Consider the following 25,780-nt stretch of genomic DNA (forward strand, 5'->3'; position numbering starts at 1 on the left):
TTGATTACTAATTTTAGAGTAAGAGTTGGTACACTAGTTATTCCAGTAGTGATCACTGAGGTTTGCTTAGTTTTCTTTTGATTTTTTTTTTCTTGAGAAAAGAAAATTCATAGATTTGAAAAACAGAAGTTACTTTTTAGAGTAGTTATAGGTTCACAGTAAAATTGAGTGAAGGTTACAGAGATTTTCCATATACTTCCTTCCCCCATACATGTGTAGACTCCCCTATTATCAACATTCCCCGCTAGAGTGGTACATTTGTTACAATTCATGAACTTACATTGATATATCATTATCATGTAGAGTCTGCAGTTTACAGTAGGGTTCACTCTTGGTGTTGTACATTCTATGGGTTTTAGGACAAATTTTTATGTATCTACCATTATAATACCATACAGAGCACTTTCACTTCCCTACAAATCCACTGTGTTCTGCCTATTCATCCTTCCCTTCCCCTTAATTCTTGGCAACCATTGATCTTTTCACTTTTTTCATACTTTTGCCTTTTCCAGAAATCCATATAGTTGGAATCATACAGTATGTAGCATTTTCAGATTGGCTTCTTTCACTTCATATTTAACTTAGTATACATTTAAGTCTCTTCATTGTTTTTTCATGGCTTAATAGCTCATTTCTTTTTAACGCTGGAGAATATTATATTGCCTGGATGTACTAGTAAGTTATTCATTCACCCACTGGAAAACGTCTTGGTCAATTCCAAGCGTTAGCTATTATGAATAAAGCTACTTTAAACATCTGTGTGTGGGTTTTGGTGTGGACAAAAGTTTTCAGTTCACTTGGGTAAATACCGAGGAATGTGATTACTGAATTGTATATAAGAGTATGTTTAGTTTTGTAAGGAAGTGCCAAACTGTCTTCCAAAGTAGCTGTGCCATTTTGTATTTCCACCAGCAATGAATTCCTGTTCCTGCTTCTCCACATCCTTGTCAGCATTTGGTGGTGGTAGTGTTATGAATTTTGGCCATTCTACTAGGTGTGTTGTGGTATCCCATTGTTTTAATTTGCATTACCCTGATGGTGTATGCTGTGGAGCAACTTTTTATATGCTTATTTGCCATCTGTATATCTTCTTTTTAAAGATATCTGTATTAAGGTCTTTGCCTTATTTTTTAATTTGGCTGTTTATTATCTTACTGTTGAGTTTAAAGAGTTCTTTGTATATTTTGGATAATAGTCCATTATCAGGTATGTCTTTTGTAAATATTTTCCTCTAGTCTATTACTTGTGTTTTTACTCTTGACAATGTCTTTTAAAGAGCTGGCATTTTTAATTTTAATGAAGTCCAGCTTATTCTTTCATGGATTGTGCCTTTGATGTTCTATCTAAAAAAAAAAAAAATTGACAAAGCTTAGTCATTTTCTCCTATGTTATCTTCTAGGGTTTATAGTTTTGTGTTTTACATTTAGATTCGTGGTCCATTTTGAGTTAATTATTATTATTTTTTTTTGTGACAGAGTCTCACTCTGTTGCCAGGCTGGAGTACAGGGGCGTAATCTCAACTCACTGCAACCTCCACCTCCCAGATGCAAGAAATTCTCCTGCCTCAGCCTCCCCAGTAGCTGGGACTACAGGCTTGGGCTACCATGCCCAGATAATTTTTGTATTTTTAGTAGAGACGGGGTTTCACCATGTAGGCCAGGATGGCCTCTATCTCTTGAACTTGTGATCCGCCCGCCTTGGCCTCCCAAAGTGCTGGGATTACAGGCGTGAGCCACTGTGCCGGCTGTTAATTTTTTTAAATTTAAATTTAAATTTTACTTTTTGTTTATTTTTGAGATGGAGTTTTGCTCTGTTGTCCAGGCTGGAGTACAGGGGCATGATCTTGGCTCACTGCAAACTCCACCTTTTGGGTTCAAGTGATTCTCCTGCCTCAGCCTCCTGAGTAGCTGGGATTACAGGTACCTGCCACCAGGCCTGGCTAATTTTTATATTTTTAGAAGAGACAGGGTTTTTCCACACTGGCCAGACTGGTCTTGAACTCCTGACCTCAGGTGATCCAAACCCTTCTTGGCCTCCCATAGTGCTGAGATTATAGGTGTGAGCCACCGTGCCCAGCCTAAATTTATTAAGACAGGGCTCACCATGTTGCCCAGGCTGTTCTTGGCCTCCGGGGCTCAAGTGATTCACCTTGGCCCCCCAGATTGCTAGGATTATAGCCATGAACCACTATGCCTTGCCTTGAGTTAGTTTTTATGAAGAGTATAAGGTCTGTGTTTAGGGTTTTTTTTTTGCATGTGGCTGTCTAATCGTTTCATTACCATTTGTTGAAAAGACTGTTGTCTTAGCACCCCTCCTCCTTTGTTTTTTGCTGCTATTACAGAATCTCACATACTAGGTAATTTATAAAGAAGTTTATTTGGCTCACAGTTCTGGATGCTGGAGAGTGTAAGTACATGGCACCTTTCTCTGGTAAGGTCCTGTCTATGTCATCACATAGCAGTTAGGAAGGGAAAGAGAGCAGGTGTGACAGAGAGCTTATTTTTTTTATTTTGAGATGAAGTCTCGCTCTTGTCCCCCGGCTGGAGTACAACAGTGCAATCTTGACTCAATGCAACCTCTGCCTCCCGGGTTCAAGTGATTCTCCTGCCTCACTCAGCCTCACGAGTAGCTGGGATTACAGGTGCCTGACACCACACCTGGCTAATTTTTTGTATTTTTAGTAGAGATGGGGTTTGAACATGTTGGCCAGGCTGGTCTTGAACTACTGACCTCAGGTGATCTGCCCACCTTAGCCTCCCAGAGTGCTGGGATTACAGGCGTGAGCCACTGCTCCTGGCTATAGGGCTTGTTTTTCTAACAAAGTCATTCCCATGATAACTGATCCATATTCACAATAATGGCAATCCATTCATGAGGGTGGAGCTCCCCTGGCCTAGTCACCTTTTAAAGGTCTCACTTCTCAATACCATTACATTTGCAATTAAATTTCAACATGAGTTTTGGTGGGGACATTCAGACAATAACAACTGTCTTTTCTCATTGTATTGCCTTTTTTCCTTTGTCAAAGATCAGTTGACTAACTCATGGATTTATATATGTTTTATAAACTCATGGATTTATATATATTTAGTGTGTATCAATCATTTGCAGTCAGTGTTATTTGTTGATGTGAAAATGATCTCAGCTTTAGCTAGTGGGAGTACCTTCAAGGTGATGTTTGTCATTTTGACAGAACCTTATTTGTGTTCAAAATGCTTCCTTGCTTTTTGGCACAATAATATGTTTCTGATTCCTTTGAGAGGGGAGTGATGGTTAGAGATCATAGTATAAGGACTAAGGTGCACTTTGCTTTTGGGTTGTCTTTGCTTTTAAGCTTTTGAATAAGAATTATTGTTAAAAAGCAAAAACCAAAATAGGAATTCAAATTTAAGATATAAAATGGTTTTTTACTTATTTGATTCTATATTTATATCTTTTTATCTTATACTGAATATCTTGGCTCTTAACATTAGCATAACTGTTTTTTGCTAAAATACACATAAATGGCTTTACAATTAACAATATGAATATTATTGGTAAGATTATTGAATTGATTTCACTGTTTCTTTTTTTAGCAGTGTTTTTTGGCTTTATGCTATATCTCAAAGGATATGTAGTCAAAACTCTGCATTCTTAAATACTTAAAATAATTATTTTGTCTGTATGGTTATGCCTGCAATAAAATACTTATTTAGGTTTTTAAAAATTTTTTTAATTAAAATTGTGACAAAATGTACATAATTTAAAGGATATTATCTTTACCTTTTTTTTTTTTTTTGAAATGTAGTTTTGTTCTTATTGCGCAGGCTGGAGTGCAATGGCATGATCTTGGATTCTCCTGCCTCAGCCTCCTGAGTAGCTGGGATTGCAGGTGTGCACAACCATGCTGGCTAATTTTGTGTTTTTAGTAGAGATGAGGTTTCATCAGGTTGGTCAGGCTGGTCTTGAACTCCTGACCTCAGGTGATCCACCTGCCTCAACTTCCCAAAGTGCTGGGATTACAGGCGTGAGCCACCATGCCCAGCCTATTTTTAAGTGTACAGTCCAGTGGCATTAAGTGTATTCACATTGTTGTACAATCATTACAACTAAACTCTGTACTAATTAAACAATAACTCTTCATTACTCTGCTCCCCTGCAGCCCCAGTAACCACAGTTCCACTTTCTGTCACTATGAATTTAACTCTTCTAGGTACCTCATCCATTTGTGTCTGGCTTATTTCACTTAGCATAATTATTTCTAGCTTCATTTATGTTGTAGCATGTTACCAGAATTTTATTCCCTTAAAGGCTGAATAATATGTCATTGTTGATGTGTACACTGCCTTTTGTTTATTCATCCATTGATGGACATTGGGTTATTTACATATTTTAGCCATTGTGAATAATGGTGCTATGAACATTGGTGTGCAAATATTCTGTTTTAGTTCATTTAGGTTTTAATTTTTTTTTTTTTTGAGATAGAGTCTTGCTCTGTCTCCCAGGCTGGAGTATAATGCTACAGTCTAGGCTCGCTGCAACCTCCAGCTCCCAGGTTCAAGGGATTCTCCTGCCTCAGCCTCCCGGGTAGCTGAGACTACAGACGTGTGCCACCACACCTGGCTAATTTTTGTATTTTTAGTAGAGATGGGATTTCACCGTGTTGGCCAGGCTGGTCTCAAACCCCTGACCTCATGATCCTCCCACTTTAGCCTTCCAAAGTGCAGAGATTACAGGAGTGAGCCACTGCACCTGGCCCAGAGTCTCACTCTTGTCGCTCAGGCTGGAATGCAGTGGTGTGATCTCAGCACACTGCAACCTCCACCTCCTGGGTTCAAGTGGTTCTCCTGCCTCAGCTTTCCAGGTAGTAGCTGGGATTACAGGTGCCTACCACCGTGCCCGGCTAATAGTTCATTTCGAGTTTTTTTTTTTTTTTTTTTTTTTTTTGAGACAGTCTTACTCTGTTGCCAAGGCTAGAGTGCTATGGTGCAATCTTGGCTCACTATAACCTCAACCTCCCTGGTTCAAGTGATTTTCCTGCCTCAGCCTCCTGAGTATCTGGGATTATAGGCATGTGCCACCATGCCTGGCTAATTTTGTCTTTTTAGTAGAGACGGGGTTTCTCCGTGTTGGTCAGGCTGGTCTCGAACTCCCGACCTCAGATGATCCGCCTGGCTTGGCCTCCCAAAGTGCTGGAATTACAGGCATGAGCCACTGCACCCAGCTTCATTTAGGATTTAACTGAAGTTCTTGATAAATGAGGATATTATTGACTAAGCTGGAGAACATAGTGAGGTAAGCAAACTTTTTTCTAGGATGGTAAAGTATTGGGATATAAATGAAGACTTTGGTTTGGTTACAACAGTTTGAGAAATCCATTACTGGATTTCTTAGTAAACAACTAGAAAGGTGGATGTAGAGGTGTAGAGTGCTATATTAGATCTCTTTTATAATCCAGGTGAAAGATGATGGCAACATGAATTAAAGTAGTGGCCAAGGAGATGGAGAAAGAAGGATAGATGCAAAATTTATATGGGCAATTGAATTAACCTGGTGATTGGATGTGAAGATTAAGGAATAGAGACGAGTAAGAGTGATGCCTTGGATTTAGGCAAAATGAGTGTGTAATGGTTCTGTAACCTGAGATGGAAAATGCAGGTGGGTGAAAGGTTTGAGCAAAGATAAATGAATTTGGTTTTGAATAATCTGAGTTTGTGGTGCTCTTGATAAATTTAGCAGGACAGGAAAATATGAATTGGAAACTCAGCAAATGTCTGGATTAGAGTTAGTGTTTTATTATTGTCAGCAATAGTGCTAATGAAAATTAAGGGAGTAAGTAAATTTACTTAGAGAGTATGTGATAAGCTAAGAGGTCAAGAATGAAAACTCCCTGAAAACACCTCAATTACTTTACATGAATTTTTTTTTGAAATAGTATTTTTTATTTGCAAAAATACCTTTTCCCTTTATCTGTATGTTATGTTTTTAGCTCTTAATAGTAGAAAAGAGTTAGTGAGAGCTCTTTGTCTATCCATTTAGTATAAGGCTTGCATAATGTATTTAAAGCATCGTTCTTAAGGTCTGCCTATAGTAGATGGCTTTTCGGACTTTTTGAATTTGTGAAAATCTTTCTAATTTGTTTTTGTGGTGGGGTGAGGATGAAATAGAATAACCAAATCAGTATTGAAAGGCACATTTTATAAGAATTCCTTATAGATATCTTATAAATCCCCAAGTTTTTGAGTTGTATGTTATTTAATTTCTAATACTTGTATCCTTTCCAGTTTTAGAAATAATTTTGCTTAAAGAAAATTAGCCAGGGCCAGGCATGGTGACTCATGCCTATAATCTTAGCACTTTGGGAGGCTGAGGTAGGCGGATTGCTTCAGTCCAGGAATTTGAGACCAGCCTGGGCATAATGGCAAAATCCCATGTCTATAGAAAAATGCAAAAGTTAATTGGGTGTGGTGACATGCGCCTGTAGTCCTAGTTTCTCAGGAGGCTGAGGTGGGTGGATATTTTGAACCTAGGAGGCAGAGGTTGCAATGAGCGGAGATCGCACCACTGCACTCCAGCCTGGGTAACAAAGTAAGACCCTGTCTCAAAAAACAAAACAAAACAAAACAAAACAAAACAAAAACAAAAACAAAGGAAAAGAAATTAGCCAGGTATGGTGGTACTCACCTGTAGTCCTAAGCTACTCAGTAGGCTGAGGCGGGAGGATGGCTTGAGCCCAGGAAATTTGAGGCTACGATGAGCTATGATTGTGCCACTGTACTTCAGCTTGGGTGACAGAGTGAAATTTTGCCTGTTTAAAAAAAAAAAAAGAGGCTGGGTGCGATGGCTCACACTTGCAATCCAAGCACTTTGGGAGGATCTGCTGAGGGGGCGGATCACCTGAAGTCAGGAGTTCAAGACCAGCCTGGCCAATACAGTGATACCCCATCTCTACTAAATATACAAAAAAATTAGCCAGGCGTGGTTGTGGGTGCACATAATTTTACCTATTCATGAGGCTGAAGTAGGAGAATCGCTTGGACTTGGAAGGCGAAGGTTGCAGTGAGCCAAGATCATGGCACTGCACTCCAGCCTGGGCAACAGAGCAAGACTCCGTCTCAAAAAAAAAAAAAAAAAAAAGAAGTATACTCAGTAAACAACTAGTCTGCAATAGAGCAATCATTTATTTCAGAAAAATTTTAAGTTGTTAAAACTTCTGTGACAGTGCTGTGATGGTGATATTTCTTTTTACGATATTGCATATGGCAAACAATAACATTTTCCCCCTTCAAGTGCTATTCTTTCTCAAATTTGCGTTTGCTTCTTTGATAGCTTTTTGCAGAGATTAATGTTGTTTTATACTGATCTTGCAGTATGAATCTGTGTTTATACCAACAATCTAGGATATCCTATTTATTGCAGACATGCTTTTTATTTGTTTATTTGTTTGAGACAGAGTCTCTCTGTCACCCAAGCTGGAGTGCAGTGGCGCCATGTCTCCCGGGTTCAAGTGATTCTCGGGAGACGAAGTGAACAACTTTCATCTCCTGGGTTCAAGTGATTCTCCTGCCTCAGGCTCCCGAGTAGCTGGGATTACAGGCGAGTGCCACCAAGCCCAGCTAATTTTTTTTTTTTTTTGTATTTTTAGTAACATGGAATTTCACCATGTTTTCCAGGCTGGTCTCTTAACTGCTGACCTTAAAAGATCCTCCTGACTTGGCTTCCCAGTGTTGGGATTACAGGCATGAGCCACCATGCCCAGCCGACATCTGCTCTTATTTGAAGTAAATACTTTGAATCTTGTGTATTTTTTTTCATAATTTCAAATATTGGTGTAATATTGTGTTATAATAAGAAATATATATTTGGTCTTTTTTCTTATTTCTGGCATGGAGCTCCTAAGGAATTTTGGAATTCCTTGAGTGATGGAGGTGAAAGGAGTGTCTTTGTCATTCATAATAAGTACCTTTTGGCAATACCTGAGTTTGTGCTAATGAAGTGATCTTGATGGGTCTCCAGATAGCTTCAGGCTGGGGACTGGTTGCCGTAGACATTAGCCACAAGATTAAGGATATGGAAGTTTCAGTCCTACCTTCTGACCTCCAGGAATGTAGAGGGGCTAGAGATTGAGTTAATCACCAGTGGCCAATGACTTAATCAATCCTGCTTATGCTTACATAATGGAACCTCTGTAAAAACCTTAAACAGTGGTTTTGGAGATCCTCCTGGTTGTTGAATACATTCATATGTTGGGAGGTTGACGAATCCCAAAATTTATGGGGACAGAAGCTCTTGTGCTTGGGACTCCTCCAGACCTTCCCTTACTTACTGCTTTATCTGCTTGTTTATTTGTATCCTTTAAGATATCCTTTAGAGTAAACATAAGTAAAGTGTTTCCTTGCGTTCTTTGAGCTGCTATAGTAAATTATCAAACCTGAGGAGGGGAGTTGTGAGAGTTCCCGATAGGTAGCCAAGGTCGACAAAAGTATGGGTGAATAACCTGGGGACCTTTTATTTGCTATTGGCATTGGAAAGGGAGGGCAGTCTTATGGGACTGATCCCTTAGTCTTCGAGGTCTGTGCTAATTCGAGATAGTGTCAGAATTCAGTTAAATTGTAGGACCTACATTTGGTGTCTGCAGAGAATTGTATTACTTGGTGTAGAAAACTCACAGATTTGTTCAGAAGTATAGTGAATAGAGAAGTAGTTTTGTTTTAGCTGGTTTTCCTTTAGTTGGTCTGGTTGTAGATACTGAAACATTAATGATAGGTGTTTGATAATTAGAATTTTCTGGATCTTTCTGTCAAGCCCAAAATTTAAAAAAAAATCTGAAAAGTTTTAAAAGTAATATGACAACACTAACAAAAAATTTTGGGTGGAAGTAGGTGGGTGGTTAATAAAATCATCTTGACACAAGTCTCATCCTTTCAGTAATATAGGGGGGAAAGTAACAACAAAAATCACCCTATCATAAAACTCATCAGTCTTATATGATTACCCTTTAATCTTTTTATGTGTATATATTTTTATGTAATTGAAGTCATAATATATACAAATGTATTTTCTTTGACAAATTTAGGATTTATATCATATAAATAGTAAATTTATATGATATAAACATATATAATCTATAAACATATATTTATATACATTCTTTTTTCTCTTTTTAATTTTTCATAATAGATCAACGTATATCACATGCATTCTCATTTTTCTACACAGCTTTCACACTTATCACATAAATTGTCAAGACTGTTGGACAGTTACGTCATAGTTTAGTTTATAGTTTTTTCATTTTGAACATACAGATTGCTTATGATTTATAAGCTGTTATAAATAATGCTTTGGTTGGAACGTCCTTTCATCTCTACCTGGAAAAACTTTGCTAAACAGTACATGGCAGGATTTACAGCTTTTTAAAAAGTTTCTATTCATGGCAAGGGATAGTACCTTGCCCCACTTTACTGAGTTCTCACAGTGGGCCTGGTTTCTTGTTACCTCACATACCCAGGGCGTTTTTGGTTCTAATTACTGAACTTGGCTGCCTCTACCTGTTTTAGGTCCCAGAATCCTGGATACTCTAATATGTCCCATTTTATTTTTGGTCCATTGTGATTCTTACCTTGTTTTTAAGAATGGTTTTATGTTAATAATGTTTGGATTTTTTTTTTTTTTTTTTGAGACAAGGTCTTACTCTGTGGCCCAGGCTGGAGTGAAGTGACATAATTACAACTCACTGCAGCCTTGACTTCCTGGGCTCAACTGATCCTTCCACCTCAGCCTCCCAAAGTGCTGGGATTACAGATGTGAACCATTGTGCCCAGCCTGTCACTTTAAATTTTTAGCATAAATCATTTCAATCCCATTGTTTTTACAAAATAAAACTTTCGTAAGTGAAAAAGTTAGAATGCTTTATATTATTTCTTTAGGGTTAGTGTTATTGTTTTGGGGCTCCTCATGGAAATAAAGGAATTTTAGTGGCTTGAAAACAGAATAAGAAGTATTTAGATAATTTAACAACAATCAGAGGAGTATGTTTAAAATACGGGCATCAAAAACCTCTATCTTGGCCAGGTGTGGTGGCTCACGCCAGTAATCCCAGCGCTTTGGGAGTTCGAGGCAGGCAGAACATGAGGTCAGGAGTTTGAGACCAGTCTGACCAACGTAGTGAAACCTCATTTCTACTAAAAATACAAAAATTGGCTGGGTGTGGTGGTGCATGCCTGTAATCCCAGCTACTCAGGAGACTGACGCAGGATAATTGCTTGAACCCGGAAGCGGAGGTTGCAGTAAGCCGAGATCGCACCGCTGCACTCTACCCTGGGTGACAGAGTGAGACTCTGTCTCAAAAAAAAACAAAACAGAACAAAACAAAAAAAAACCCTATCTTGTGAGGGTTTCCCTGTTTTTGCTTTGTTTACTCCCCATGCCTCTTAGGCTTTACCTACATATATTTACCAGGATTTTAGGCAGATTTGAGAAAGGGTATTTTTGGTGGTGATAATAAGATTATGTAGAAGTACTTTATTTCAGGCGGCCATGGTGGGTCACACCTATACTACCAGCACTTTGGGAGACTGAGGCAGGAGAATCACTGGAGCCTATTAAGTTTGAGATAAGCCTAGGCAACATAGGGAGACCTCATCTTTACAAAAATAAAAAAATTAAAGTACAATATTTCTTTGAATTGCTTACTTCTCAGTCAAGGAAAACCTTAGGTGACAAGCCATCTGGCATCTGAAAAAATAAAGGAAATAGAAATGGGGAAAATATAGTTCTTTGGAAGTATAACTTCCTGTTTCCATTGCCTTTCATTGTAGTGTGAAGCTATTGAAATGCTAATGAATCAAAATGAATTTCTAGTTTTATACAACAGTTCTTTATATTAAATATCTGATTTAGGCTGGGCACAGTGGCTCGCAACTGTAATCCCAGCACTCTGGGAGGCGGAGGTGGGTGAATCACTTGAGGTCAGGTGTTTGAGACCAGCCTGGCCAACATGGTGAAACCCTGTCCTTACTAAAAATACAAAAATTAGCCGGGCATGGTGGGGTATGCCTGTAATGCAAGCTACTCAGGAGACTGAGGCAGGAGAATCACTTGAACCTGGGAGGTGGAGGTTGCAGTGAGCTGAGATCGCACCAGCCTGGGTGTCAGAGTGAGACTCTGTCTCAAAAAAAAAAAAAAATAAAAATCCAATTTAAATACTCTTTTGGAACGTTTTCACCATTTACTTTTTGCCACATCCATGAGTTTATCACTAAATCCAGAGCTGGCTTTTATTTATTTATAAATTCATGTCTCAATTATATTATTTTGGGAAAGGATCTTGCTTTGGTGTTTGGAGGACTGTAGCTGATATAATAATTAAAACAAGAAAATTTTGTGGCCATTAAATGAACACAGTAAATATATACTCTGGATAAATTTAGACAGTTTTAGAATGTTAGATTTTGGGAAAATTTAAAGGGACTGTAGAGACTGAGGCCTTCTCCTTCATACTGTACCAGGAAATTTGAGATTTCCTAGGCCAAGAACAACTTGAGTACTTTATTTCTGAAGGCCAGTGAATGCCTTTAGATAAGTCAAGGGGAGGAATATGAGATCAGTATACCTCCTGTATCTGTGATAGCTGTACCTATGATATATCATTGGAAACAGTCAGGGTGCTAACTAAGTTTAAAAAAAAAATCATTTGACTTTTGGTCCGTTTGATGTGATTCTTTGTTTCTGTAGAGTGGCTGGGATCAGCATAGTAGGTTAAAAAAATCTTCATTAACTGAGTTTAGGAATCTCCCACACATGTCACTAAAGACTTGAACCAATTACCAAATACTCAGGATACAGGAGATAAATTCTGCCCCAGGAAGAATGACCCTCTGCAGAGAAGTTTGGAATCATTGTCAGAACCATTGGAGGAGACTCCCAAGAGTCATGTGACTGAGGTTTCACAATATCCTGCTATGCCTCCAGTCCAGAAAAGAAAGATAGGTCAACTTTAAAAAAAGCATAGGCATTTTAGGAAGGTTGTAAGGACAAAGAAAATGAGAGAGCAAGAGGAAGGAGAAAGTAGAGGCCCACTGCTCCCTCTCCCCTAATTGTTCCACTGCTTTGGCCCCACAGCAAAGTGAAGAGACTAGGTTAAAAGCTGACCCTATTCAGTGCCCAGGAAGATGATCCTGAGTTTCGCAATGAGGATGAAATACAGTGTCAGCAGGATGAATGTGCCTGTGTGATGCATCAGGAATGTCAAATCCAGCCCTGTGAGCTCTCAGTGGCTCAGGAACCCAGGCCTTCTGCCATGACATCCTTGGCACCACTGCTTTGATTGTTTCACAAGCTTTTTCTGCTTGTTTAGAAAGTGGAAACCTCCCAGAAGGGACAGCAACCACGCTGAGGCAGGAGGTAGTGCTCAGGTTCCGAGACCTGGCAATAAAGTACAACCTCTCCAAAGCCTGTAGCAAATTGAAGTTAGGCTAAAGTGGGATTTGATCTAGATTGGTGGTATCTAAAATTCTTGGGTATTTCACTCATGTATTCAGTTGGCTTAACCTTCTCTGACTTCTCTGACAATGAAAGCCTTACAATTTCATCATTTTGGTAGGGTCTCCTGATACTGACAACCAAATGGAGACTCCTTATATCAGTTCCTCTCATTTTCATTTGTGTTTGACCAGAGATTCATTTTGCATTCTTCATCTTTAGCACTTTATTGAAATTGTGCCACTTTCTGTCTGTTCTGGATAAGCCTTGGTATGGTGGTTGCTACTGTTCTTGGACAGGATACAGTTATTGCCTCCTCCATCTTTCAACAATGTTTGTGGGTTTTTTTTTCACTCATTAGTAAGATACCTGTCTCTTTCTGAAGTGTACCCCTGATGTTCTCTATCCATCTTTATTGAAACATAGGCTGGGTGCAGTGGCTCGTGCCTGTAGTCTCAGCAGTTTGGGAGGATGAGGTGGGAGGATCACTTGAGCCCAGGAGTTTGAGACCAGCCTGGGCAACATAGTGAGACCCCTGTCTCAAAAAAAAAAAAAAAAAAAAAAGCGGGGGTTGGGGGCGGGGGAAGAAAGAAAACAGCTACACCAGGTAATGTTCCTTCTCTTTCTCTCTCTTTTTTTTTTTTAAGACAGAGTCTTGTTTTGTCATCCAGGCTAGAGTGCAGTGGCATGATGTTGGCTCACAGCAACTTCTGCCTCCCAGGTTCTAGCGATTCTTCTGCCTCAGCCTCCCGAGTAGCTGGGATTACAGGCATGCGCCACCATGCCCAGCTAATTTTTGTATTTTTAGTAGAGACAAGTCTCACCATATTGGCCAGGCTGGTCTCAAACTTCTGACCCGAAGTGATCCACCTACCTCAGCCTGCCAAAGTGCTAGGATTACAGGCGTGAGCCATTTACGCCCAGCCATAATGTTTCTTCTTTGTCAATCTTTAGTTGACAGAACCTCACAGAACCCTGAGTTCTTTTGAGAATTCTAAAGAACATAAGTACTTTAAAAAAGGTTCATGATCATTTTATTTCCCCCTTGTCATGGCATGCTAGGTTAATACTTTATCCAGAATATAAAATAAGAGCTTAATCTCACACCCTTCTTTGAGGAATTATGTTTAAGAAGAGTTTGGGAGTTTCTCTGTAGCTTTAATTACTGGTTGTTATTTTCTACTTATTCTAGTTTCCCAATTTATATAAATATAATACAAGTATATAGGCATACTTGTATATAGGCATATCGGAGATTTTGCAGGCTTGGTTCTAGATCACTGCAATAAAACAAGTATCACAATAAAATGAGTCACATAAATTATTTGGTTTTGTAGTGCATATAAAATTATATTCACGGCATACTGTAGTCTATTAAGTATGCAATAGCATTATGTCTAATAAAACAAAGTAGATACGTTAATTTAAAAATATTTTATTGCTATAAAATGTTAACAGTTGTTTGAGCCTTCAGTGAAAAAAGCCTTCTCAAATCTTTTTTCTTTAATGAGACAGAGTCTCGCTGTGTCACCCAGTCTGGAGTTCAGTGGTGCGATCATAGCTCACTGCATTTTTGAATTCCTGGGCTTAAGTGTGATCCTCCCACTTCAGCCTTCCTAGTGTCACTGGTAGAATGTCATGACTGCAAGTTGTCCAGGTTATTGGCCTTTTGAAAAAAGAGTTGGACAAAATGCCCAGCAAAGTAAAAGAAAGAATGAAGCAATGAAAGAACAAAAGTGGCGATTTTTTGAAAATGAAAGTATACTCCACAGTGTGGAAGTGGGCTGAGCCCAGATAAAGAATCTTCTTGGGTCCAAATACCCATTAGATGTTTCCCCTTGGTCGCTTCATGGTCACCTCATGTAAATGAAGTGGTTCCCACAATCAGTCCGACTGGTTGCAGAAAGCAGCCAACCAGAGGCTGAAATGAAGTTACAGAGGTCACACTCCTGTGCAAACATCTGATTGGTTGCTTTTTGCAACCAGTTTTGGAATTTTCTATTCCAATTTTGGGATACAAATAAAACAACAATGAAGTTTGCTGCATTGCTTTGATGAGCTCTTCCTTTCATGAAAGATTTCCCTGTAGCACGCAGTGTTGTTTGATAGCATTTTACGCACAATTTTGGAATTTCTAAAATTAATGGAATATTCTAAGTTCTTTGTTGTCATTTCAACAGTGTTGTGTGAAAAGCATCCAATCAGAGCCTAGGGTGAAGCCACACAGTTTTACTTCTGTGCAAATGAAGACTTGCCCACAATCAGTCTGATTTGTTATGGACAGCCAATTTCCTATCTGCCACATGGAAAAAGTCAAAGGGTCCTTTTGTTACTTAAGCGTGGAAAGTTAGGGTTTTCCTTTCAATTTAGTTCCAGGAAGTCGGTGTGAAACAGCCTTAGGTTCCCCACCTCCAGACCCTATTCTCCTGCCTCACTAGTAGCTGGGACTACAGGTGCATGCCACCATGCCTGGCTAATTTTTGTATTTTTTTGATATAATTTTGTACTTTTTTAAATGTTGCCCAGAGTGGTCTCAATTGCCTACCTTCAAGTGATCCTCCTGCCTTGGCCTCCCATAGCACTAGGATTACAGATGTGGGCCACCTTGCCCAGCTAGTCATAATCTCCTTGCTGGTTTTGCCTCTATATTGATAGCTGCTGACTGACCACGATGAAGGTTTCTGAAGGCTGGGATGGCTGTGGCAATTTCTTAAAATAAAACAACGATGAAGTTTGCTGATTTGCTTTGATTAACTCTTCGTTTCATGAAATATTTCCCTGTAGTGTGCAGTACTATTTGATAGCATTTTATCCACAGTAGAACTTCCTTCAAAAGTTGAGTCAGTCCTCCCAAAAGCTGCTGCTGCTTTATCAACTAAATTTATGAAATATTCTAAATTCTTTGTTGTCATTTCAACAGTGTTCACAGCATCTTTCCCAGGAGTAGATTCCACCTCAAGAAACTACCTTCTAGTCAATAGAGTGAATCGGCAACCAACAGAATGGGAAAAAATTTTTGCAGCCTACCCATCTGACAAAGGGCTGATATCCAGAATTTACAAAGAACTAAAACAGATTTACAAGAAAAAAACAAACAAGCCCATTCAAAAGTGGGCGAAGGATATGAACAGATACTTTACAAAAGAAGACATACATGAGGCCAACAAGCATATGAAAAAATGCTCATCATCACTAGTCATTAGAGAAATGCAAATCAAAACTACACTGAGATACCATCTCACGCCAGTTAGAACGGTGATCATTAAAAAATCTGGAGACAACAGATGCTGGAGAGGATGTGGAGAAATAGGAACACTTTTACACTGTTGGTGGGAGTGTAAATTAGTTCAACCATTGTGGAAGACAGTGTGGCGATTCCTCAAGGACCTAGAAATAGAAATTCCATTTGACCCAGCAATCCCATTACTGGGTATATATCCAAAGGATTATAAATCATTCTACTATAAGGACACATGCACACGAATGTTCATAGCAGCACAGTTTACAATAGCAAAGACCTGGAACCAACCCAAATGCCCATCGATGATAGACTGGACAGGGAAAATGTGGCACATATACACCATGGAATATTATGCAGCCATCAAAAACGATGAGTTCGCGTCCTTTGTAGGGACATGGATGAACCTGGAAACCATCATTCTCAGCAAACTGACACAAGAACACAAAATCAGACATTGCATGTTCTCACTCATAGATGGGTGTTGAACAATGGGAACACATGGACACAGGGAGGGGAGCACTATACACTGGGGTCTGCTGGGGGGGAGTAGGGGAGGACAGCGGGGGTGGGGAGTTGGGGAGAGATAGCATGGGGAGAAATGCCACATATAGGTGAAGGGGAGGAAGGCAGCAAATCACACTGCCACGTATGCACCTATGCAACAATCTTGCATGTTTTTCACATGTACCCCAAAACCTAAAATGCAATTAAAAAAAAAAAAAAAGAAACTACCTTCTTTGCTTATCCCTAAGAATCCACTCCTCCTCCATTAAAGTTTTATCATGAAAATTATCAGTCACGGCTGGGCACGGTGGCTCACGCCTATAATCCCAACACTTTGGGAGGCCGAGGCAGGTGGATCACGAGGTCAGGAGTTCGAGACCAGCCTGGCCAACATGGTGAAACCCCATCTCTACTAAAAATAGAAAAATCAGCCAGGCATGGTAGTTGGTGCCTGTAGTCCCAGCTGTTTAGTAGACTGAGGCAGAAGAATTGCTTGAACTTGGGAGGTGGAGGTTGCAGTGAGCCAAGATCTCACCATTGCACTCCAGCCTGGGTGACAGAGCAAGACCCTGTCTGAAAAAAATATATATATATCAGTCACATCTTTAAGTTCTTTTAATTTTAGTTTTCTTGCTGATTCTACTATATCTGCTTTACTGGATCTTGAACCCCTCACAGTCATTATGAGGGTTGGAATGAACTTCCAAACTCTTGTTAGTGTTGATATTTTGACTTCCTCCCATGAATCACAAATGTTCTTAATCACATCTAGAATGGTGACTGTTTTAGAAGGTTTTTAACATACTCTGCCCAGATCTGTCATAGGAATCACTATCTATGGTAGTTATAGCCCTACAAAATATATTTCTTAAATAATAAGACTTGAGAGTCAAAATTACTCCTTGATCCATGGACTGTGGAATGGATGTTGTGTTAACAGGGATGAAAACAACATTAAACTCATTGTATGTCTCCATCAGAGCTCTTCGGTGACCAGGTGCATTGTCAATGAACAGTAATATTTAGAAAGGATTTTTTTTTTCAGCAGTACATCTTAATAGTGGACTTAAAATATTCAGTGATCCATGTGGTAAACAGGCTTTGTTGTTCTATTTATAGATCACAGTAGAATTAGCATAATTCTTAAGGGCGATAGGAATTTCAGAATGGTATAAATAATCATTGGCTTGAACTTAAAAGTCATCAGCTCCATTAATCCCTAAGAAGAATTAGACTGTTCTTTGAAGCCCAGTATTGATTTCTCCTCTCTAGCTATGGTGGTTCTAGATGGCATCTTCTTCCAATAGAAGGCTGTTTTTTTTCCTGAATTGAATGTCTGTTATTAGTATAGACATCTTCATCAATTATCTTAGCTAGGTCTTCTGGATAACTTGCTGCAGGTTCTCCATCATCACATGCTGGCTCACTTTGCATTTTTGTGTTATGGAGACAGCTTCTTTCCTTAAATCCCATGAACCAGCCTCTGCTAGCTTCAGACTTCTGCAGCTTTCTCATCTCTCTCAGCCTTTGTAAAATTGAAGAGAGTTAGGACCTTTCTCTGAATTAGGCTTTGATTTAAGGGCATGTTATGGCTGGTTTGACCTTCTATTCAGGTCACTAAAACTTTCTCAGCAATTTGTGCTCTTATCATTTGTGTGTTCACTTGAGTAGCACTTTTAATTTCCTCAGGAACTTTTTCTTTGCATTCACATTTGGCTGTTTGGCACAAAAGGCCTAGCTTTTGGTCTGTTTCAGCTTTCCACATGCCTTCCTCATTAAGCTTAATCATTTCTAGCTTTTGATTTTAAGTGAGAGATGGGCAGCTCATCTTTTCACTTGAACACTTAGAGGCCATTATAGGGTTATTAATTGGCCTAATTTTGATATGGTTGTCTCTCAAGGAGTAGGGAGGCTCAAGGAAAAGGGAGAGAGATTGGGAAATGGCCAGTCACTGGAGCAGTCAGAACACACACAACATTTATCAATTAAGTTTGCCATCTTATATGCATGTGGATTGTAGTGCCCCAAAACAATCTTTGAAGTAGTAACTTCAAAGATCATTGATCACAGGTCACCATAACAGATATGATAATAATGAAAAAGCTCAAAATATTGTGAGAATGACGAAAATATGACACAGAGATACAAAGTGAGCACATGCTATTGAAAAAACGGTGCCAATAGACTTGTTTGATGGTAGAGTTGACACAAACTTACAATAGGTAAAAAGCGCCATATCTCCAAAGTGCAATAAAGTGACACACAATAAAACGAGATGTGCCTATTAATAAATGTGCAAAGTACCTGCATGAGGAAAGGAAAGGAATGCTGGCTCTTCAACTGGAGGTTTGCTTATCTTTAACATAAAACATTTTTTTTTCCAAGATAAAAGCCATTCAAGTATGGATCTAAAATTCTGAAAAAAAAATAGCAAAAACAAAAACTGAAAAAAAATTAAAATGACTCCTGTCTTGCTACAGAAATCCTTATTTGAATTTCAACCTTTTTTCTTGTATCAGTAATTTTTATATATAATTTAAATCATACTGTGTATATTTTTCCATTGTATGTAGTTTTTTGTTTGGTTTTGTTTTGTTTTTGAGACAGAGTTTTGCTCTTGTTGCCCTGGCTGGAGTGCAATGGCACTGTCTCGGCTCACTGCAACCTCTGCCTCCCGGGTTCAAGTGATTCTCCTGCCTCAGCCTCCCAAGTAGCTGGGATTACAGGTATGTGCCACCATGCCTGGCTAATTTTGTATTTTTAGTAGAGATGGGGTTTCTTCACGTTGGTCAGGCTGGTCATGAACTCCCGACCTCAGATGATCCGCCCACCTCAGCATCTCAAAGTGCTGGGATTATAGGTGTGAGCCACCACGCCCAGCCTGTATGTAGTTTTTATAATCATTTTAATGAATGAATATAGTATTATGAATTCATCCTTATTTGGCATTTGGGTTGAATATTTAGTAATGATGTACAGTATGTTCACATGTTGAGGCAAATATGTTGTCAGTTGTTTTGAATCTTGGGTGATTGAGGGGCATTTCAGTGGAGATACCGAACAGAGAAGCAGCATTGATTAGTGATTAAGAGCCACACTGCTCTAATTAAAATCTCTTCTTCCATTTATTAGCCATCTGACTTTGGGCAATACTTAGTCTCTATGACTTGGTTCCCTCATGTGTAAAATGTGAATAATGCTAGCATGAACCATATATATTTTTGTTAAGTATTATTGAGTCAGTTTTTGTGCTCTAAATCTCTTTTTACTCAATGTTTTACTAGGTTTCAAATTCATTCAAAAAGTAATTTGATATAAAAGTAATAGACACATGTATACACACACACACATATATTCCTTGAGACATAACCATATATATATATATATTTTCCCCCCACTCCCCCAGGAAAGAGTCTTGCTCTGTTACCCAGGCTGGAGTACAGGGGTGTCATCTCTGCTCACTGCAACCTCCACCTTCCAAGTTTAAGTGATTCTCCTGCCTCAGCTTCTGGAGTAGCTGGGATTACAGGCATATACCACCAAGCTCAGCTAATTTTTCTATTTTCAGTAGAGATGGGGTTTCACCTTGTAGTCAGACTGGTCTCAAACTCCTGACCTTATGATTTGCCCGCCTTGGCTTCCTGAAGTGCTGGGATTACAGATGTGAGCCACCGTGCCTGGCCAAGTAACACATACATGTTAATAAATGATAATGCTAAGTGATAAATGGTGCAGGGGGAAAAGACCTTTAACACTCCAAAATGTTTCTCTGGTGGTGTCATATCAAGTATTGGAGACAGATGGTAATGATTGGTGTGAGTGGTTGATGATGGGGACTTGATAACTTGGGCTGCATTGGTCTTTTTGGCACTCCTCTTTGAATAATTATAGTTTGAGTTTGTGTAGAAAAGAGAGCATTGTCAAAGCATTCGGAAGATCTTCATTTTAGTTCTGCTTTCTGATTTTTGTTTTCTTTAACTTGGATCTTGAGTGCTTTCTGATTTTTTTTTTTTTTTTCCTCCTCGAACTTGCATCTTGAGGACTTTCTGATTTTTGTTAACAGTACAATGGTGGGTTGGGCATGGTGACTCAGACCTATAACCTCAGCACTTTGAGAGGCAGAGGTGCCCAGATCATTTGAGCTCAGGAGTTTGAGACCATCCTGGGCAATATGGTGAAACCCTGTCTCTACCAAAAATACAAAAAAGTAGCCAGGTGTGGTGGTGTGCGCCTATTGTCCCAGCTACTCAGGTGGCTGAGGTGGGAGGATCACTGGAGTCTGGGAGGTGGAGGTTGCAGTGAGTCGAGATTGCACCACTGCACTCCAGCCTGGGTGACAGAGCAAGACAAAAAACAAAACAGTATAATGTTGAACAAATCACTTCCTGCTTTAAATCTGTTTTCTTCTCTACAGTGATAACGTCCATCTTACCTGTCTTAGAGATGTCATTTTGATTAAGTAAGATGTTTTGTGAAGGTGACTTGAAGACTTTATAAAGCACTGTATACATTTTATTAAAGTGACTGAAAATGAGAGAAATGCATATATAGAGATTTTGATACAAAGGTACAGTCTTTGGTAAAGGATATTGTTAGTACTGTTATTTTTGTAAAGACGTCTACTTTTCTTATGTATAAAGGTTTAGATTATTAAATGGCTTATGAATATATTATTAATGTTTGCTTTGTTTTTTTCCCCTTCTGTTTGTGTTCCAGACTCCTGGGAGAGTTGGCTCTCAAGGTTCTGATTTAGATTCATCAGCAACTCCTATAAACACAGTAGATGTCAATAATGAAAGCTCTTCAGAGGTATGAAAATAATAACTTGGAAATAAAATTCAATATTATTTAAGAGAAAATGAGCAAATATGTGGTGTAACGATTGGTGACTTAAAGTTGCCTTGTATAGAAAAAATTCTCATAATTTTTCTTATAAATTGGAATGTAACTTGTGAAACATACTTGTAGCTAACCTGTGCCTAGTTGTGAGACTGAGAAAGTGTATATTAAGACTCTGAAAAATAGTATTGCCAATTTGTCTTTAATGCTAATGTTATCTCACTGAAGATTTTAAAAAGTCTGTTTATAAAGAATTACATATTAATTAGTATCTATTTATGTGTGTGTACTGTCATGAACTACTGCACTAAGGAAAAATCAGGTTATCTATAAAATTGACATATTATTTACTGTCTTCATTTATGACTTTGTAAGGACTTTTGTCTTTGATATTAAAGACATTATATTAACTATAAATACATTATATTAAAAATGGAGAAAGTATTTGTAAATAAGTAAAAAAACCCTCAAATTTTGAAAAGTCAGCCTTAGTTGCATTATTATTATATTAATTAATTTATTTATTTATTTGAGACAGAGTCTTACTCTTGTCATCTAGGCTGGAGTGCGATGGCACAATCTCAGCTCACTGCAACCTCCGCCTCCCAGGTTCAAGCGATTCCCCTCCCTCAGCCTCCCAGGTAGCTGGGGTTACAGGTGTGCACCTCCACACCTAGCTAATTTTAATATTTTTAGTACAGACAGGGTTTCACTATGTTGGCTGAGCTGATTTCAAACTCCTGACCTCATGATCCACCTGCCTTGGCCTCCTAAAGTGTTGAGATTACAGGTGTGAGCCACCATGCCCGGCCCTATTATTTTTAATGAATAAGTAACATTTGATGATTATAGAAAAAGGAGATAAGGAATGTGAAGGACATAACACTCACCCATAATACTGCCACTAAGAGATCAAGACATTCACATTTTGCTCTGACACTTTTTGTCAGTTGCCCCTTTGAAGTCCTAGCTGTAGTCCTTACCCAATCTGTTTTTCTCTGCTCTCCTTTTCTCCACCTCTTAGTTGATGAGTCTGTGTATTGTGCATGCGTTTCTGGATATGTCCTCTTTCTGTCCATTCATCATTCTGTTTTGTCTCTCTGACCATCTGTTTATTATTTGTCTCCATGTGTATATATATTAACCATAGTAAGATTTTACAAATTTGTGAGAGGGGAGGAAAAGTATTAGCTGGACTTTATTAAGAAAAAGTTTAAGGAAATGTCTTTAAGAAAAATGTTCCAAACTGTGTTCATGATAATGATGAACTCACAGTGCTGAGTTATAACCCAGGAAAGGAATCTAGTAATAATTGAGTTGGCCTCAGTCAGGCCAACACCAAAAAACATCTCCAATGGGTATGGTATTGAGCAGTGCCGGGCAATACTGTTAATATTGTATTAGTAGGGTTAAAACTTCCTACTTTCTAAGATAGTTATTTTGTACCTTCTTTGTTTTCAAATCTCTCTGTCTCTTCTTTTTAACCTTCTCTCAGTCACCTTACATATAACTGAGAAAATAGGAACGATTACATAAAAGTTCTTATTTTATTGAACCTATACCATACCTGATTTACTTTAATACACTGAAGACAAGTCCTTTTTATCAAATTTCAATCCTTTCTCTTATTCTCTGGATTCCATTCTTTCTTAGTGCAGTAGTTCATGACAGTACACACACATAAATAGATACTAATTAATATGGCCTGTTTTATATTTTATATCCTTCTTTTTTGTTTTTCATTTTAGATTAAGAAAAAAACCTATTATCCAATTAATTAAATCTTTCCTCAGCTGTGGAGCCATGCATGCCTACATGAAGATTACATTTGTGAACAAAATGAACAACCAGGGGCTGTGGGAGGCAGACTTGGTACTATCAAGAGGCTGGGTACCTTCTGGTTCCTAAAGAGGGATATGATCGGATTGTTTGGATAAGTCTGCAGGCTGGCAGGGTACCACAGTACGGAAACCCAATACGTAGGGATAAGCAGGCAGTGTGCCTTGTCCCTGTGATCAGGCGGGCTGTTTGAGGAGTAGAGGACCTTATACTTGGGAGCAGAATAGGGAGGGAAACTTGTGTTTAGGCCATTTGAGGCCCTCCCAGTTTCACCAGATGTCAAGGTAGCACACAATATTGGACTTTAATTTGGGTTGAATATTAAATAGAATTGGGGAAAGTGAATATTTTACTTTGTGAATTTAGGGGAATAGCATTTAAGGTTTTTGCCACTGAGAATGATGGTAGGCATAGTTTTTTTTGATCAGCTTAATGATGCTTTCTAGTTTTCTGAGAGCTTTGCCCCTTCTCTTCCTCCCTCTCTTCCTTTTTTTCCCTTCCCCTTTCCCTTTGAATGAACTTTGAATATTGCCAAATGCTTTTCCCACATCTATTGAGATGATAATACGATTTTCTCCTTCCGTTATTGTGATTATTTACATTGATTTTTGAATGTTGATCTACTCTTTTATTTCTAGTATAAGCTCCACTTGGTTTTGCTGTGTTGTTAATACTATTTTTATATAGGTAGAGCATCCCTAATATGAAAATTCAAAATCCAAAATGCCCCAAAATTCCAAACTTTTTGAGTGCTGAAATGGTGTTTATTTCAGATTTTGGATTTTTTTGGATTAAAATACCCAATTGGTAAGTATCATGTAAACATTCCAAAATACAAAAGAAAAAAAGAAAAAAATCTAGAATCCAAAAGTGTCCCAAGCATTTTAGATAATGGATACTCAGCCTGTATACTGTTAGATTTCATTTGTTTGTATATTTTTTGAGGAACTTTGCATTTGGTCATGAGGGATATCAGTCTATAATTTTCTTTTTTGAAAGGTTTTTGTCAGGTTTTGGTGTCTGGGTTTTTCTGGCCTGATAAATTAGGAAGCACTCCTTCCTGTATTTTCTGAAAGAAATAGGTGCTAATTATACCTTGAATGTTTGCTAGAATTCACTAGTAAAACCATCTGGGCTTGGAGCTTTCTTTTTGGGAAGTGTATTATTACTCAGATTCTCTGTTTCTTTTTCAGTCAGTTTTGGTGAATTGTGTTGTTAAGGGATCTGTTATTTCATCTAAGGTGTTGAATTTATTGGCATAAATATCTGTAGCATCTGTAGTGATATCCCATGATTTTGGTAAGAGAGAAAATATTTTCTCTCTTTTTTTCCCTGATTATTCCTATTAGTTTATCCATTTATTAATTTTTAAGATAGCCAACTTTTGACTTTGTTAATTTTCTCTATCTTTGGCTTTTCTTTTTTATTGGTGTCTGCTTTTATATTTAATTTCCTCCATCTATGTACTTTGGATTTAGTTTGCTCATCTTTTTTCTAGATTCTTCAGGTGGAAACTTAGGTATTTAATATGCATTTTAAATTTAATATTTGTCATAAATTTAATATACTTAAGTTAAATTCTTGCCCTCCACCCTTTTCCTGCCCCAACATTCAACTTGCTATTTTTTTTTTTTTTGGATGGAGTTTTGCTCTTATTGCCCAGGTAGGAGGGCAATGATGCAGTCTTGGCTCACTGCAACCTCTGCTTCCTGGGTTCAAGCACTTCTCCTGTCTCAGCCTCCCAAGTAGCTGAGATTACAGGCATGTGCTACCATGCCCAGCTAATTTTGTATTTTTAGTAGAGATGGGGTTTCACCATGTTGGTCAGGCTGGTCTTGAACTCCTGACCTCAGGTAATCCGCCCACCTCAGCCTCTCAGAGTGCTGGGATTACAGGTGTGAGCCATTGTACCTAGCTCAACTTGCTATTCTTTTAGCTGTTTTAGAAACCTGAAAATTGTAGAAAATCTCAGATACTGAAGCTAAGGATTTCAGAGCAAACTTGATTCTTCCTTTTTCTCATCTACCATATTCATACATGATAACTCCTATTCATTTTAGCCCCTAGATGTATCTTCAGTCTGTTCCCCAACCTCCTTTTTTTTTTTTCAAAGGAAGCTGTGTAGAAATTTAATTTTTAATTTTCCTGTAGAGAGGGGTGTTGCTATGTTTCCCAAGGTGGTCTTAAGCTCCTGGTCTCAAGTGATCTGCCCATCTTGGCTCCTGAAGTGTTAGGATTACAAGTGTGAGCCACCGTGCCTGGTCTTATCCTCTTCTTTCTGTTTCTGCTGCCATCATTGTCTTTCACCTTGATTATCATAAGAGTGTATTATCCTTGTTACTTTAGGTCACTTCTCCAAAGAGCAACCAGAGGGACTGGAATCGGATCAGGCCATTCCCTCAATTAAAATCTTCATTGGCTTTAGGAAGTGCCTGCTTCCAGCTTGTGCTGGAGGTTATTCTTCCCAGCAAGAAAAGAAAAAAAAAATTCGTTAGCTTCCCATTATGCAAAATCAATTCCATTATATCTTATCATGGTCTGTAAAGCCCTGCATATGTGGCCTCTACGTACCTATCAAATCTCATTTCTTTTTATTCTCTCCTTTGCTCATTGACATTGGCTACTCTGACCTATTTTTTTCTTAAACCTGTAACTCTAGTTGAAAGTCTTTTTACTTGTTGTTTCTACCTGGAACATTCTCCCCAGCTGGCTCCTTTCTTTAAATATTATTTTAATAGCCAGGCGAGGTGGCTCATGCCTGTAATCCTAGCACTTTGGGAGGCTGAGGTGGGTGGATCAACTGAGGTCAGGAGTTCAAGACCAGCCTTATCAACATGATGGTGAAATCCATCTCTACTAAAAATACAAAATTAGCTGCGTGTGGTGGTACATGCCTGT

The 25,780-nt window shown here is 38.6% G+C and overlaps 1 protein-coding gene across 1 annotated transcript in view; it reads left to right on the forward strand.

The window, feature by feature from the left end:
- EEA1 (early endosome antigen 1) overlaps window positions 1-25,780 on the forward strand; it is a 158,180-nt gene that overhangs the window by 22,548 nt on the left and 109,852 nt on the right. The window contains exon 2 of the mRNA XM_021675624.2: window positions 20,921-21,013. Within this exon, the coding sequence (XP_021531299.2) occupies window positions 20,921-21,013 (93 nt within the window). The remainder of the gene's footprint in view (window positions 1-20,920; window positions 21,014-25,780) is intronic.

Source organism: Aotus nancymaae, unplaced genomic scaffold (genome assembly GCF_030222135.1).
Source record: "Aotus nancymaae isolate 86718 unplaced genomic scaffold, 86718_ANA_hifiasm-v0.15.2.pri h1tg000016l, whole genome shotgun sequence".
NCBI lineage: Eukaryota > Metazoa > Chordata > Mammalia > Primates > Aotidae > Aotus > Aotus nancymaae.